Source organism: Oncorhynchus tshawytscha, linkage group LG33 (assembly GCF_018296145.1).
Source record: "Oncorhynchus tshawytscha isolate Ot180627B linkage group LG33, Otsh_v2.0, whole genome shotgun sequence".
Taxonomy (NCBI): Eukaryota; Metazoa; Chordata; class Actinopteri; order Salmoniformes; family Salmonidae; genus Oncorhynchus; species Oncorhynchus tshawytscha.
The window spans coordinates 28,968,389-28,986,224 of NC_056461.1; the positions used below are offsets into that span (position 1 = coordinate 28,968,389).

The 17,836-nt window shown below is 42.1% G+C and overlaps 1 protein-coding gene across 4 annotated transcripts; it reads right to left on the reverse strand.

Moving 5' to 3' along the window:
- Positions 1-822: 822 nt before the first annotated feature.
- LOC112231098 (solute carrier family 35 member E4) lies at positions 823-13,485 on the reverse strand. 4 transcript variants are annotated; one of them, XM_024397642.2, is made up of 4 exons: positions 13,379-13,484; positions 12,757-12,891; positions 10,209-10,822; positions 823-3,748 (listed from the first exon to the last, which is right to left on the reverse strand). In XM_024397642.2, the coding sequence occupies exons 3-4, from the start codon at positions 10,801-10,803 to the stop codon at positions 3,228-3,230; spliced, it is 1,116 nt and encodes a 371-aa protein (XP_024253410.1). In that variant the 5' UTR covers positions 10,804-10,822; positions 12,757-12,891; positions 13,379-13,484; the 3' UTR covers positions 823-3,227. The 4 variants fall into 4 exon arrangements, with proteins under 4 accessions (XP_024253410.1, XP_042167047.1, XP_024253408.1 ...); XM_042311113.1 differs by lacking the exon at positions 12,757-12,891 and having other exon boundaries at positions 13,379-13,485; XM_024397640.2 differs by lacking the exons at positions 12,757-12,891; positions 13,379-13,484 and adding an exon at positions 11,446-12,711.
- Positions 13,486-17,836: the final 4,351 nt, after the last annotated feature.

Here is a 17,836-nt window from a genome sequence, read left to right on the forward strand (position 1 = left end):
AAGATTAACAGAACAATGTATAGAGATCCTTGATGAAAACCTGCTCCAGAGCGCTCAGGACCTCAGACACGGGGGCGAAGTTTCACCTTCCAACAGGACAATGACACTAAGCACACTGCCAAGACAATGCAGGAGATCAATCTGCAAAAATGTCTAAAAACCTGTTTTACTTTGTCATTATGAGTTAGTGTGTAGATTGAGGGACAAATCATTTTTTAAATCAAATTTAGAATAAGGCTGTAACGTAACAAAATGTTAAAGTCAAGGGGCCTGAACACGTTCTGAATGCACTGTATCGTTTTGACAATATCACAATATTATTTTTGCGCTAGTCAGCTGTACCTGCACCACAACTCCAGTATTTCTCCTTCATAGCTTGTTCTAAATCCTCTTAAATAAGGAGCACTTTTATTTCCATGTCCCTCTACAGTAGAGATTTGGTGAGCAATACATTTGGAACATTGAATCGCTATATCGCATGTTGGTACCGAAGTATCATGGTAATATCGTATCGTGAGCTCACTGGCAACTCCCAGCCCGAGTTGAGACTGGGGGATTTTGAGGTCAAACATATCAGTAACTGGGAAATACCTCCACCACGTGGTGAGCTCAACTAAATACATACAGAGTAGTACATAGGTTAGTGCTATCCGGGAACCTTGGGACATCCCTACCCTTACCTTCACCATACCAGTAGTGTGGCCATCTACTTTACCAGTGTTTTCAGTTAGTTTTTTAAAACTGTACTCTGTGTGTTTGCTTAGTGTGCCTAGACATGCCCTTTAGCTTTTTGTTAATCTAAAATAAGACAGGAGACATATATTCTTGAACCAGTATATGTATTTGAGCCAGCCATGATTGTAAAATACATAAATATAATAAAATGATTTAACTTTTGCAGACATCAAAAACAGTACATACACATGAGCCCTATGCTGTAAAGGCAGCATCTCCAAAACTCGTCAGTGCAATATGAGCTTTGCCCCACCCTCAAAGATAACTCCGTATGAACAAATCAAACCACGATCTGTGAAGCTGGTACAGTCATATATATATATATATATATATATTCTATAGGCTGTGTGATTGAAAAGCCCCCATTGTCAATCCAAAGGTACTAAACCAAATTGGCTTTTAAAAACAGTAGGCAATTTAACAGATTATAAACAGTTGACAAACCGTGGTTGTGGGCAGACATGCTTTCAGCTGCTTGATCTCTCTTCAACTGCTAACTTACATAAGTCATTAAACAAATGGTCTTTAACAAGCCATGTTGAAGACTGAGGTATTTAAACTAACATCAATAACAAGACCCTTTTGATACAACTCTGAATGTTAAAACAAATGGGTGACTGGCATGAATCTGATCTTCATTCCAACGTCTCATTTATCAGGTCGAGGCTGGCAACAAATCATTCTGTGTCTACTGCTGTGCATATGGCAACATATGAGAAAAAAGAACAGGTGGGTAACAAAAGATATATAACCATTTCCCATTAGAGAGCAACTTTGTTGTCCAGTGTCTATCCGAGGCTGAACTGAAGCTAAACCAAGAAGTCAATGTTCGGCACACCGGAAGGTTATGTTGACTGGGGAAGGAAGATTAGAAACATCTTCATAAGCTCATTTCTGTACATAGACCATACATGCAATTTTTACACCTGGATCTGAGTTATGCAAGACCTCCAGTCACATGACTGTTTGCCAAGTGACAGACCAGTTGATTAGACCTCCAGCTACTGAGTGACCACTGTCATATGTCAGTGCTATAGACCAGGGTTTCCCAAACTCTGTTGTCTCTTCCCCCCCCACATTTTGTTTTTTTGCACTTGCACTACACAGCTGATTCAAATAACCAACTCATCATCAAGCTTTGATTATTTGAATTAGCTGTGTAGTGGTACAGGCATAAAAAAGATCAACCGTACACCCGGGGGGGGGGGCAGGACCAACCTTGGGAAACCCTGCTATAGACAAGATACCATAAGTGCTTTCAAACTTCAATGACATATTGTTTTAAACGTAGATGGCAAAACAAAAACATCCTTTGTCCTTTCTAAGACCCATAAACAGTCCCTTACCCAATTCAAAAAGCAGAAGAAATAAACAATAAAACTAAAATGTCTTCATAAATATTCAAATGTATTGTAATGGGAGTTACAATAACACTGTCCAGCAGAGGTTAAGGGAGACTAAACGTAAAAGGTTAAAAATAGAGGCACCCTCTGAGTGGAGACATGAAACCTGGCAGAGTAGACATTTCTGTTCGGCCCAGGAGTGGCAGGAAGGAGGATCATGAAATCCTTTTTATGATCTCTCCCAGAAGAAAAGAACTGTACTAAAGATGAGTGAGACTCCTTAGAGTGAATGGGCCTAATAATAGAGGTTTTCTGCAGTGAGAACTGCTGTTCAGGTTGGAGGTTATTAAATTGATTATAATAGGTTCCTTTTATTAAGAGGAAATGCAATAAGAGGTCGCTGAGCAGGACAAAGTGCGCGCCTCAGATCTGCGCTTCGCCATGCAGTAGATTAACAGTGTGGCTCACTGACCTCCATGCCTACAAACAGCCAACAGAAATGATATGCCGACCCTGTTAGCTTGCATGTCTCCGCCATTGTAAACGTCATCTAGACAAAAGCTATAGCACTAGAACAAATGCTACACCCCCCATATTAAGATCCACCACATAAAAAGCTGCCAGGAAACCTCATTCACACTGATACAAGACCAGGGGAAGGATAGGTAACAGTACCATGCTTATTTTTATTTTATTTGTGCCCATCTATAGGAGGTGTTCCTAATCCTTCCCTCCCAACATCCCATTGAGCACTCACTCATGTTGAACATTTTCACAGTGGAGTAGTGAGAGCGACACCTCATGAGATAGATCACATTGTGTGCTCATGCATGCATATACCAGGATGTGTGCACGTATGGGTATTAGAACAGTGAAAACTCAACTGTCACTTTCAGAAAGGCATCAGATTTTTTTGTCAGCTGGCCTAGACTGACTTCTCATTCAATGAGACCATGGCAGAAATAAATACATTGGCACAGTGAAGAGGTAAAAACAACCCAACAAACAAGTTCTGTCACTCATGTCATCACCAACTATGACCTCATGAGGTTGAAGCCCATCTCCTGATCCTCTCCACAGAACCACCTGACTTAACTAACTAAGCAACAGGGTTGCTGTAAACAGTCCAACTCCTATCCTCCTTCTCTCTCAGTCTATCTTGTCCTCTCGCTTGCCATCGGCATCCCTGCTTCCCTGCTGGTCTTGGGGGGGTTGTGATGGGCCAGCGATGTCCTCCTCCCTCCCACGAATGAGCGCCCTGGCTTTGTCTCGCCGTGCGTTCATGTAGTCTGAGATAAATTCAGAGTTCTGGTAGATGAGCATGCCGGAGAGTGTGAGTGCCACGCCGACGCAGCTGAGCGCTGACATCTCGTTGCCGAACAGCAGCTGGGAGAGCAGCAGGTTGCCCACCACGCTCAGGTTGCCGAGGATGTGCAGGGTGACGGCGGAGGTGAGGGTTATGACGCAGCAGCTGGCCAGGTTGTACATGACAGAGCCCAGGCAGCTGAGCAGGATGAAGAGCCACAAGTTGTGGTCATAATGCATTGGAGACTCTAGCACGGCCCAGTTCTCCAGGGCCAGAGCAGCTACGGCCAGGATGCAGAAACTGGGGATGGACATCAGGTAGAGCAGGAACACAGAGTTGATCTTCTCCTCCTGGAGCAAGATACCTGAGAGAGAGACACACAAAGAAAACCATTTAAATATAACCTACATAGAGACAGAACACACACACAAAAGTAGGCTTAACACGCAGTGGTCAAATGCAAAGTCTGCCACATCTGCCATGTTCAGAACATCAAAATGTCAAAGGTTTGTTAACTCGGGAGTGGATTTGACATCATGAGACGAGCAAGCTCATTATCATTACAGCTCTGTACAGTACACGCTGTACACTGACAAAACAAGTAGGTCAACAGCAAATATATGAACAAGTTCATACTGGTCAAATACAGAACCAGGATTCAAATGACACATTGGTCAGATGATTTTAACTAGGACACCACTTAAGCCAACATAAACCTCCAGCTGACATCAATTCCTAGGGGAAACAGAACACATCCATGATTCCTTACCTACGTTTGGTATTCATAAGTGGATGGACATTCTGCACTTGACAGTGTGTAATGTAGTGATAGGACTTAATTACAGTAAACAGGTTAGAGCTCTCTGCCTGTTTTTTTGAGTGCTCCAACCAATGTTCCCTCTAAGTTGCGGGCCTGCGAGTGTGTGTGCAGCTACCCCCAGGACTGCGCACAGAAGAAATAAGCGCGCGGAGAGAAGCTAGAGTTTCCCCTGTTAACACTATCAACGTTTCACTTTACTGTGGGAATTGTGATCGAATCAATGCAATACTAGCCACTTTCAATGCAACAGGCCAATACAAAATGAACTATGCAGTACTTAGCATGCAAAAATAACTATGAAAGAGATTTTGTTGTAGGCAGAATGCATTGGAGTAGGACTATTCGATTGACAGGCAGTACTCAGGCCCGTATTCTACACAGACCGGTGCACCATAAGCAATCAGAGCTGTAGTAGGCCTATATCCAAAACAGACCATATATAGATCTGTGCCATTCACTTATTTTTTAAAATTAATTTCACCTTTATTTAACCAGGTAGGCTAGTTGAGAACAATTTCTCATTTACAACTGCGACCTGGCCAAGATAAAGCAAAGCGACACAAACAGCAACACAGAGTTAGTTACACATGGAATAAACAAACATACAGTCAATAATACAATAGAAAAAAAGTATATATATACAGTGTGTGCAAATGAGGTAGGATAAGAGAGTTGAGGCAATAAATAGGCCATAGTGGCGAAATAATTACAATATAGCAATTGAACACTGGAGTGATATGTGCAGAAGATGAATGTGCAAGTAGAGATACTGGGGTGCAAAGGAGCAAAATAAATAAATACATTATGGGGATGAGTTCGTTGGATGGGCTATTTACAGATGGGCTGTGTACAGGTGCAGTGATCTGTGAGCTGCTCTGACAGCTGGTGCTTAAAGTTAGTGAGGGAGATACAGTGCCTTGCGAAAGTATTTGGCCCCCTTGAACTTTGCGACCTTTTGCCACATTTCAGGCTTCAAACATAAAGATATAAAACTGTATTTTTTTGTGAAGAATCAACAACAAGTGGGACACAATCATGAAGTGGAACGACATTTATTGGATATTTCAAACTTTTTTAACAAATCAAAAACTGAAAAATAGGGCGTGCAAAATTATTCAGCCCCTTTACTTTCAGTGCAGCAAACTCTCTCCAGAAGTTCAGTGAGGATCTCTGAATGATCCAATGTTGACCTAAATGACTAATGATGATAAATACAATCCACCTGTGTGTAATCAAGTCTCCGTATAAATGCACCTGCACTGTGATAGTCTCAGAGGTCCGTTAAAAGCGCAGAGAGCATCATGAAGAACAAGGAACACACCAGGCAGGTCCGAGATACTGTTGTGAAGAAGTTCAAAGCCGGATTTGGATACAAAAAGATTTTCCAAGCTTTAAACATCCCAAGGAGCACTGTGCAAGCGATAATATTGAAATGGAAGGAGTATCAGACCACTGCAAATCTACCAAGACCTGGCCGTCCCTCTAAACTTTCAGCTCATACAAGGAGAAGACTGATCAGAGATGCAGCCAAGAGGCCCATGATCACTCTGGATGAACTGCAGAGATCTACAGCTGAGGTGGGAGACTCTGTCCATAGGACAACAATCAGTCGTATATTGCACAAATCTGGCCTTTATGGAAGAGTGGCAAGAAGAAAGCCATTTCTTAAAGATATCCATAAAAAGTGTTGTTTAAAGTTTGCCACAAGCCACCTGGGAGACACACCAAACATGTGGAAGAAGGTTCTCTGGTCAGATGAAACCAAAATTGAACTTTTTGGCAACAATGCAAAACGTTATGTTTGGCGTAAAAGCAACACAGCTCATCACCCTGAACACACCATCCCCACTGTCAAACATGGTGGTGGCAGCATCATGGTTTGGGCCTGCTTTTCTTCAGCAGGGACAGGGAAGATGGTTCAAATTGATGGGAAGATGGATGGAGCCAAATACAGGACCATTCTGGAAGAAAACCTGATGGAGTCTGCAAAAGACCTGAGACTGGGACGGAGATGTGTCTTCCAACAAGACAATGATCCAAAACATAAAGCAAAATCTACAATGGAATGGTTCAAAAATAAACATATCCAGGTGTTAGAATGGCCAAGTCAAAGTCCAGACCTGAATCCAATCGAGAATCTGTGGAAAGAACTGAAAACTGCTGTTCACAAATGCTCTCCATCCAACCTCACTGAGCCCGAGCTGTTTTGAAAGGAGGAATGGGAAAACATTTCAGTCTCTCGATGTGCAAAACTGATAGAGACATACCCCAAGCGACTTACAGCTGTAATCGCAGCAAAAGGTGGCGCTACAAAGTATTAACTTAAGGGGGCTGAATAATTTTGCACGCCCAATCTTTCAGTTTTTGATTTGTTAAAAAAGTTTGAAATATCCAATAAATGTCGTTCCACTTCATGATTGTGTCCCACTTGTTGTTGATTCTTCACAAAAAAATACAGTTTTATATCTTTATGTTTGAAGCCTGAAATGTGGCAAAAGGTCGCAAAGTTCAAGGGGGCCGAATACTTTCACAAGGCACTGTATGAGTCTCCAGCTCCAGCGATTTTTGCAGTTCGTTCCAGTCATTGGCAGCAGAAAACTGGAAGGAAGGGCAGCCAAAGGGGGAATTGACTTTGGGGGTGACAAGAGAAATATACCTGCTGGAGTGTGTGCTACCGGTGGGTGCTGCTATGGTGACCAGTGAGCTGAGATAAGGCAGGGCTTTACCTAGCAAAGACTTCTAGATGACCTGGAGCCAGTGGGTTTGGCGATTAATATGAAGCGAGGCCCAGCCAACAAGAGCATACAGGTCACAGTGGTGGGTAGTATATGGGGCTTTGGTGACAAAACGGATGGCACTGTGATAGACTACATCTACTTTGCCGAGAAGAGTGTTGGAGGCTATTTTGTAAATTACATTGCCGAAGTCAAGGATCGGTAGAATAATCAGTTTTACGAGGGTATGTTTGGCAGCATGAGTGAAGGATGCTTTGTTGCGAAATAGGAAGCCAAGTCTAGATTTGATTTTGGATTGGAGATGCTTAATGTGAGTCTGAAAGGAGAGTTTACAGTCTAACCAGACACCTAGGTATTTGTAGTGGTCCACATATTCTAAGTCAGAACCTTCCAGAGTAGTGATACTGGACGGGCGGCAAGGCGTGGGCAGTGATCGGTTGAAGAGCATGCATTTAGTTTTACTTGCATTTAAGAGCAGTTGGAGGCCACGGAAGGAGAGTTGTATGGCATTGAAGCTCATCTGGAGGTTAGTTAACACAGTGTCCAAAGAAGGGCCAGAAGTATCCAGAATGGTGTCGTCTGCATAGAGGTGGATCAGAGAATCACCAGCAGCAAGAGAAACATTATTGATGTATACAGAGAAGTGAGTCGGCCCGAGAATTGAACCCTGTGGCACCCCCCATAGAGACTGCCAGAGGTCCGGACTACAGGCCCTCTGATTTGACACACTGAACTCTGTCTGAGAAGTAGATGAACCAGGCGAGGCAGTCATTTGAGAAACCAAGGCAGTTGAGTCTGGCGATAAGAATGTAGTGATTGACAGAGTCGAAAGCCTTGGCCAGGTTGATGAATAAAGCTGCACAGTATCGGCTCTTATCGATGGCGGTTATGATATCGTTTAGGACCTTGAGCGTGGCTGTGGTGCACCCATGACCAGCTCGGAAACCAGATTGCATAGCGGAGATGGTACGGTGGGATTCGAAATGGTCAGTGATCTGTTAACTTTCGAAGACCTTAGAAAAGGCAGGGTAGGATAGATATAGGTCTGTAGCAGTTTGGGTCTAGAGTATCTCCCCCTTTGAAGAGGGGGATAACCGCGGCAGCTTTCCAATCTTTAGGGATCTCAGACGATACGAAAGAGAGGTTGAACATGCTAGTAATAGGGGCATTTTAGAAAGAGAGGGCCCAGATTGTCTAGCCCGGCTGATTTATAGGGGTCCAGATTTTGCCGCTCTTTCAGAACATGTGGGGGAAGCAAGCTGTACATATAGGGACAAACATAATATTGTAGAGCAAAGGTGTACATTAGACCACATGAGGAAGATACACTTAGAGTGCATTTGCCATTCTGGTAAAAACAGGAAACCAAGAAATAACAGACGTAATGGCCAAAGCCATAAAATGCATAAATGTTTAGGGTAAAATGCATTGTCTATTGTATAGGACAGGAAACCAAAGTAAGGCCATGAGAGCATAGGACAGCTGGACATACCAAGGTCAGAGGGACACACAAAGGAGGGGGTCAGCCAAATGACCAACAGATGGACTATAGACATAGGACATATATTTTTAGGACATGAAGAGAAGAGACATAGTCTACTAGTCCTAATAAAGGACAGACATACCAAAGAACACACCAAGCTAAACATAAGGGGCCCATAGGATAAGATGGGCATGTATTATTTTGGGGATATGAAGAGGTCCTGCCACCATTATAACTTAACTGAAAGCAGATATGAGCGTTATTGAGCGTGAACAAGCAGGAAGCACAGATTGAAAGATAATGGTGGTAGATGGACTGAGGGAAGTAACTTCATTTGCATGTGGGATGGACTCATATGTTGTATGTGTATAAATACAGAGCCAGTGCTCTGGAAAAGGGTGTGTTCCGCAGACCATCTAGGCTTCTGATATGTTTGTATTAAAAGCCTATATTGAATTCACAAGTTCTTGTAAGTGTTCTATCTTGTAACGATTCTCCACGACAAACATCAGCTATCTGGATTTGGGTGAAGGAGAAATGGGGGGGGTTGTTTGCGGGGTGCAGGGCTGTTGACCGGGATAGGGGTAGCCAGGTGGAAAGCATGGCCAGAGAATTGCTTAATGAAATTCTCAATTATCGTGGATTTATTGGTGGTGACAGTGTTTCCTAGCCTCAGTGCAGTGGGCAGCTGGGAGGAGGTGCTCTTACTGAACTGTTACATATATCCTGAACTGTTGTTTATATCCTTTGCTAGTTAGTAAGTTATTAGCCCAGTTATAGATCATTTGTAGGCAGCAATGGGAGAGTGATTGGTTCCTACAAGAGCACCAAACTTGTGCATTTCTAGACATCCTTGAAAAGCCAGTCAGGTAAATAGATTTGTTTTGTCCTAAAGGGGCAGTTATATGGGAATAATTATACATTTTATTTTGTAAAGTAGTTTCTTGCATCAAACACCACAACAACATTTTCAGTCACCTCCTTGTCTGATGGACAAGTGGATAAACAGGTTAATGTCAAGCCCTGCATGTTTTTTTCTTCAAAAGTCTCATGGAATGTAGGCCTACATTGAACACCACACATTGGTTGCTACTGTAGGTTGAACGATAGAACAGCTATTTCCATGTTAAAATGTTAATGTCTCCATAGTTTTTGATGGTAGGCCTACATTATGATCAAATAGCCACAGTAGACTACTTGACCACCGTTAAAACTAACTTAAAGCGAGAACAGCCTCAGTGTTCACAGTAAACGTGAGCCGGAAGTTGCACAGAAAGTTTGCACTCAGCAGACCTGAAATTTGCTCAGTGGTGAAAAGAATTAGAGGAAACATAGGCTCGAACCGGTTTACCAGGCAGGGACTAGTCCTTTTTCATACATTTTCCATGGGTAAACTCTTGTCAGTAGTTTTGAAAGTTTCCTTAGCAACAGGCAACACAACATCTCTAGCTAGACTGGGTGTGTCACTTGAGGAGTGACTCAGAGAATCAGTGAAATGTTCCAATCCTAACTGCAGTGTGGGAAGTTTAATATAAACATAGGATTGAAGGGAACACCAAAACTACACTGATAGAGTATTTCAGTTAGGGGCATTATTTTCCACTCTCTTGAAGGGAAACTATTAAAGTACACAGGGCCATTCTGTTTTATTCCAACATAACACCCATACGTTAATTGCTTAGGCCTACCACAGTTATACAGACAATGTGTCAACACCCATCAGAAATGCAACATAATAACTATTATAAAAGCATAATAAAAAGGTAGCAGCTGGGACTTTACTCACTTTGCTGGATGGTTTTGACACCTCTCAACATTGTCGCAGCGAAAACGAAGAAGCAACCGGTCTGGTCATACTGGACCTCGCCCATGATGCTGAACGAGGCTCCCAGACAGATGGGCATCATGGCCGTGTATTTGAGGATGTGATGCTGCTTGCCCAAGATAAGGGTGGAAATCGCCAGGGTGAAGATTGGCGTGGTGGTGTAGATAATTTGGGCAAATGACAGCTGGACATAGTTCAGACCCACGTTGCCAAACGCAATGCTGGCACAAAACGTCAAGCTCAATAGAAACACCTTCCATTTGGCGCTGTTGGTAAGGTCCTTATGCTTGTCAACACCGCCTTTGTGCTGGAGCATTCGAAGTTTAATAAGCCAAAAGTCCACCACTATTGCTGTCAACATGTGCAGGGCCGATAGCAGTAAGGGGTACCTGAAGTTGTACACTGCAAATATCCATTTGTTAAGACTGGAGATAGTTGTCCCCGTCACAAGCCAGACAATGACAGCGGACAGAAGGTGCAGCATCTCCCCCAGTGGCCTTTTCCCCGTCTTGCGCCGTGTCGCCTCGCATTTAGAGAGGCCATCGGTGCTAATCATGTTATTTTCATCCTCTTTTCTGTAAGACAAACACATCTTGACTTCGTAATGCAAGAACATCACATTCGTGTCTGCACAAACTGTCCCGATTGCGTAACCCTTTTCGATATGGTCGGCGTTAAGCTAGCCGTTTTCAGCTGTATAAAATGTCTCTCATCCTGATAATCGTCTCACAAAATAGATCTAACCTTAGCTAACTAACTCACTTGAGACTATTCTGTCGATTACATATCCATAGTTTTCTGTGTTGTTTTGCTGAGGTAAACACGGCTTTTTTACACCACGCTGAGGCACGTGTTACTGTTTTGCATAGGAGATGGTTGTGTAACCAAATAGTAGTGACAGATGCTAGCTAGAGAGCAAGACAAGTGCGAAGTGGTGGGTAGCAGGAGATTGTTCTTCCTTGGAGAACTGCGGACTCTCCTACATCCTCTACTGGTGCGTCCGTGATTGGTTACAATTTAAAATCCCCAAATGATGACACAGAAAAGTTTTCAAATAGTATTATATTGGCTACATTCAGCTGGCTATATTTATCCTACCGTTGTTTGCCATGAATTACGTCGCCGGCCCGGAAATCAAACGGTCACTCGCTCTTGCAGCGGCTACAGTTGCAAGTAATGCCCATAGATAGAAACTTACTTCATGCGAGGGGTCTCGTCCTATCAGCAGAACTACGACAATTCCTATACATACATTGTTCACACATTGAAAAGATGAGGGCCCGGCAAGGTCCTACACAGCGAAATGAGTGCACGGACCTAGCGTCATCATGACGCCCTATTTCACTTGCTTTGCGTCATCCGTGAAGTACGGAGGTAAAACTAGTTTATACTGGATATTAGGTTCTCTCGTCAAAGCATGCGATGACTATGAAGATGGTATATTCTGAATAGGATGGATGGAGAAAATCCACACTTTTTAAAATGTATTTTTTATATATGTATATATATATATATCTTTCAATGTAACATCTCTTACACCAAGCGTGCCATGACAATTCAAATGATATATTCTGAGTGAGGGAGTGGACAAAAAAAATCCACCGTCGATTGTTGTTGTTGAAATGTATTTATTTTTTATTTGCTTTCAAGCTTCAATAGCACTTACACAAAGCGTGCCCTGACTATTAAAATGATATATTCTGAATCCGGGAAGGATGGACACATTTTTTTCCTAATACCTTTTTACAATAAATATATAATTATCATGGTCATGGCACACTAGGTGTAAGAGGTATTGAAGATTGAAATCCAAAATCGTATTATTTAAAAATAACAATAAAAGTAAATAAAAAGGTGATGATTTCTCTCCATCCACCCCTGATTCAGAATATACCATCTTCATAGCAATGGCATGCTTGGTTCAATAGGTATTGATGAGAAAATCAATATCCACCAAATATCGAATATGTCGTGGCGATGTTGGCTAGCTAAACTCATGCGCAGAAATAAGTCATCGGGTCAAACGGTCGTCTAGCGCCGAACTGCGCATGTGCACGGCATCAACACAAAGGTGTAACTTTCACGAGGTTGGAGTAATAACATGTTCAACTACTTAAGACATTGGCTCCAATCGAGGTTGTGCCTTTAGATTGCGAAAATGAACAGCTAATGATATATATTTTTAAACTTCTCAAACCCCGGTCTGGTCTGCTTGACAAGCGTTCCAGGAAGTCTCGCGATGTTGCGTCTCTGGGTTTAGAAACTCTGTGCCTATTCTATCAGCTTAATTTATTATATAAACTACCCGTATACCTAAACAGTACGTTTGAATCGGACTTGTCAGACCAGAAAGGCCTGATAAACGAGCACAGAATCGCCAGCTAATGTTGCCCACTGCAACAATTGACCAGCTAAAATAGCGAACGTGAACCATGTTCCCGAAATGTAACATCACGCGGCAGCATAACGGCATTAATGACTATTAGTTGTGCCTTTTGGTTACATTTACCTCTGTAGTTGTGTATCTTTGTCTTGGTAACATCACAAAAAACATCCCAGGCGAACGAGCTGAGCTGACTGCTCGTCTGCCTCAGTGCCCCGTTATCGCCCGATCAGCTGTACCGCTCACGTCACCGCTCTCTAACTGCAACCAATAGATATTGTTACAACTCTGCAATCAGAGATATTACAACACTGTATATAGACATAATATGACATATGAAATGTCTTTATTCTTTTGGAACTTGTGTGAGTGTAATATTTACTGTTCACTTTGTTTATCAATTTCACTTGCCTTGGCAATGTTAACATATAAACCATGCCAATAAAGCCTCTTGAATTGCATATATATTTCTTAATTAAAGGAAGAGATAAGAATCCCTGCGGGAAATGAATGGAGAAACATAACGCTCCGCCCAGCAGACTGTTGACCAATCGCGTTCACGTTACCATGCTGTGTCACGCGGTTGCTAAACTAATCGTCAAGCAATCCCTTCTAAAAGCCAGGGTATGAGTCGAGAAACGTGCTTATTTTCTTCGAAAGAACGCAATGTCACGATTTCAAAGCTATACGATATTGCAGAGAACAAGTTCATTATCACATATATTGGAAAAGATTTGTAACGTTGTACCTCTTGTTCACGTAAGTCATGCTAATGTTGTTTTTTTGAGCTAACGCCCAAATAACTCCCATTTACTCCTTGATGGAGCGATCTCCCTGTCCCGGAATCACCCAGAATGCACAGCGCGGCCAATTGATACGTATGGGCAAATTTACACACGACGGGCATAAATACGATTCCAATGGAGTTTCTCATCTCCTCAAAAGTATTTCTGCTGCAATCACCCTCTTATTATTATTATTTTTTATTTTGCCCTAATTATCAAAAGTGTTGGAAAAACTTCTCAATAATCAACTGACTGGCTTTCTTGATGTCTAGTATTCTCTGGTATGCAATCTGGTGCTGCTATTTTTATTGACTTGGCCAAAGCTTTTGGCCAAAGCTTTTGATACGGTAGACCATTCCATTCTTGTGGGCTGGTTGATGAGTATTGGTTTTTCTGAGGTGTCTGAGCTGGTTTGCTAATTACCTCTCTGAAAGAGTGCAGTGTATAGTCAGAACATCTGCTGTCTCAGCCTCTGCCTGTCACCAAGGAAGTACTTCAAGGCTCGATCCTAGTCCCCACGCTCTTCTCAGTTTACATAAACAATAGCTCAGGCAGTAGGACACTCTCTTATCCATTTATATTCATATGATACAGTCTTATACTCAGCTGGCCCTTCTCCGGGTTTTGTGTTAAACGCTACAACAAAGCTTTCTTAGTGTCCAAGAAGCTTTTTCTGCCCTTAACCTTGTTCTGAACACCTCCAAGACAAAGGTCATGTGGTTTGGTAAGAAGAATGTCCCTCTCCCCACCGGTGTGATTACTACCTCTGAAGGTTCAGAGCTTGAGGTTGTCACCTCATGCAAGTATTTGGGAGTATGGCTAGAGGGTACACTTTCCTTCTCTCAGCACATATCAAAGCTGCAGGCTAAAGTTAAATCTAGACTTGGTTTCCTCTAACGTAATCGCTCCTCTTTCACCCCAGCTGCCAAACTAAACCTGATTCAGATGACCATCCTACCCATGCTAGATTACGGAGACGTAATTTATAGATCGGCAGGTAAGTGCTCTCGAGCGGCTAGATGTTCTTTACCATTCGGCCTTCAGATTTGCCACCAATGCTCCTTATAGGACACATCACTGCACTCTATACTCCTCTGTAAACTGGTCATCTCTGTATACCTGTCACAAGACCCACTGGTTGATGCTTATTTATTTAAAAAAAACGTATGCCTCACTTCCCCCTATCTGAGATACCTACTGCAGCCCTCATCCTCCACAGACAACACCTGTTCTGCCAGTCACATTCTGTTAAAGGTCCCCAAAGTACACACATCCCTGGGTCGATTCTCTTTTCAGTTCGCTGCAGCTAGCGACTGGAACAAGCTGCAAAAAACACAAACTGGACAGTTTTATCTCCATCTCTTCATTCAAAGACTTAATCCTGGACACTTACTGACAGTTGTGGCTGCTTCGCGTGATGTATTGTTATTTCTACCTTCTTGCTTTGTGCTGTTGTCTGTGCTTTGTGCTGCTACTATCTTGTGCTGCTGCCATGTTGTGTTGCTACCATGCTGTGTTGTCATGTGTTGCTGCCATGCTATGTTGTTGTCTTAGGTTTCTCTTTATGTAGTTTTGTGGAGTAACTCTTGTCGTGATGTGTATTTTGTCCAATATTTACATTTTTAATCCCAGCCCCCAACCCGCAGGAGGTTTTTTACCTTTTGGTAGGCCGTCATTGTAAATACGAATTTGTTCTTAACTGACTTGCCTTGTTAAATAAAGGTTAAAAAAAAAATCTTCTGCTGCCACCTACAGTATTGACTGTGCATCAGCCTACTATTCTGTAGTGTGAATTCATTACACTTTGTGAAAAAATTGCCCTACCAACTACCCCTGCACCCATTACAACCTCACCACTATTCCACTACTTTGGCCCTATCTGATCCTACTCCAGGCCTGCAGCCTGGGAGGATGGGACACTATAGTTCAAAATGTCTGGTAACTATTTTGCAGTAAAATCTCATATGCCCAAGTACTTCTCTGCAGCTGCCACCACAACATCTATCCTCTGATTAACGTTCCATTCCTGCTGTACAATTGACAACCATGGCCATGAACACCAAAAAACAACCTTAATGAAGCACATGTTATTCCTATCACTCTCTATTAGCCTTGACCTACTCACAGGGTTTTCTCTCACTGGACACCTCTGATCTCCAGTACCATGGGTACCCCTAGTTTACAAACACATTTTCCACCAATACTACACACTCCTTTGTCTCCTGTCCTCCTGCACTCACATCTAGGAATCTCCCTCCTCCCACTGCTGCCACATGACCATAAGCTTGACACCTAAAACACCGTAACGGATTCGGGACAAGAGCTCATGCCTATAACTTTTACAGTGGGCTAAGCTTAAGTAAAAACTACAGAAAACATCACACACTCACAGCTTACTTGCTTTGCTTGCCTCTTAGGGATATCCAACTTCTATCTTTGACACTTATGCGTTGCCCACGATGGTCCCTGAACAGTATAAAATATCAGTCTATGGCCATATGGCTACATGTCTAGATAGAAATAGGCCTCACCTAGAAACCTGCCGATAGAGAAGTACGGAGGAGCTGCAGAGTGAAACACATACTGAAATGCAACTGAGAGGAATAAGAAGCGTCACTTTATTATGCAGTGTCAGCATATACAGCACACTTCCTCTAAAGGCGTTTTTATATAACACTTAAAACATATCTGCACAAATATGAATGAACCTAAACAGAGCACTCAATGTGCACAGTGAACAAATGTTGATCTACTGACTGTATTAAAAAACAAACAATCCACCAATGCAAATATAGCACATGGGACAGAAATCGCAGTGAGATTGTTCCCCCCTTTACCACACCACCTTGCATTCCCACCCCTAGTGCGGAGTTGTATGTGAAAAACAGAATGCATGATACTCTGCCTTAGTTTGGAACATTCTGTTCTCAGTGTAGAATACAATACAGATGTTATCTAGCCAGTGAGCACTACACCACCGCCTTAAAACAGCCAAAAGGACTATGTTGACTGATCAGCAACAAACTGTCCAAACTTTCACATTTGTTCAGATATAATTACTGTAATGCTTAATTACAAAATCATATTTTATAAGAAGACACAGGAACACTAGGATATTCCATTCTCTAAGGTTATCCTAGGTTATGTAATCCTAAATTCTGTGCCATATTAAGCATATAACATCTTATGGTTGTGTATGTACATCCAGGATATTTCAAATCATGGTATCATGTGAACAAGGCAATTACCTATTCACTGTTTGCAATGCAATTGCATTTTTCTAATCATATCTATAGCCTAACACATGAACAATTGTATTTGAATTATTAGACCACCTGAATACCACTTGTAGCCACACCAATCAGCTTTCAAGCCATACTATGCTTGAATACTTACATGGCATTTTACAATTCAAGCCCGATGTCAGAATGAAGCTTTTTTTAAACTTTAAGTGAACATGGCATTACATCAGCAATATAAAAATGTAGGCTATAGTGCCACCTGCTGGATGTAAGTGCAACTGCAGCAACATTAAAAACAGAAAAAGTATTGTTGAAGACGAACATTTATCATGATTACAAACCTGGCAAGCCAATAAAGTGCACATAATTAGATTGAATTGCTTTTATTGAGTGGTACCTTGAATACATGTGTGCTAGAGTCAAGATAACGTCAAACGAGTAATGTGGAGTGTGCAGCCCCATCAGACCGGCTAGCCCAGATCAGACAGACTGTCCCAGGGGAAATCTCCTCTTGGCTTGAGTCTTCAACTTGTCCAATTTATTTTTCATCTATGTCTTGAGTTGAGAACTGCATGACACCAAAGCTGGTTACTACATTATAGACCATTTCTGATAACACTGTGGATGTTTACAAAGACCACATTGAGACAGTTTGTTTGTTCAAGCAAAAAAAAGTCAATTTTCGAAGACCTAGGGCACAAGAGGTGAATTCACACGATGTTCTTCTGTGAGTGAAGTCTAGAAACAGCTATTGAGGCTAATGCCTAATTAATACTAGGCAGCAGTGCATGAGCACATTAAACCATGCATTAGCTACAAGTGGTGCCACAACACTGGTCTGAGTTCATTGATGGTGCATGTTTAAATGCCTGCAGTCAAACACAAAGATGTGTAATAATTGGAGTACACACCTCCTTTGCACTGTGCAACTCAACATTACACGTCCTATAGTATAATTCAGACGATTTCTTAATATTTAAAAAAATATATAAGACATTGAAACATTTCATTGCACAGGGTGGAATCATTTGTTAAGATTTAACATTTTGTCTGTTCATAATGCACCCTCATCAACATTTGAGAAATCAAGACATTAGAACACAATCGATATCGTTTACGAATGATCATAATCATGGGTAGCTTCTTACATACTCAAAATTCCCCTACAGTTTTTGGTCT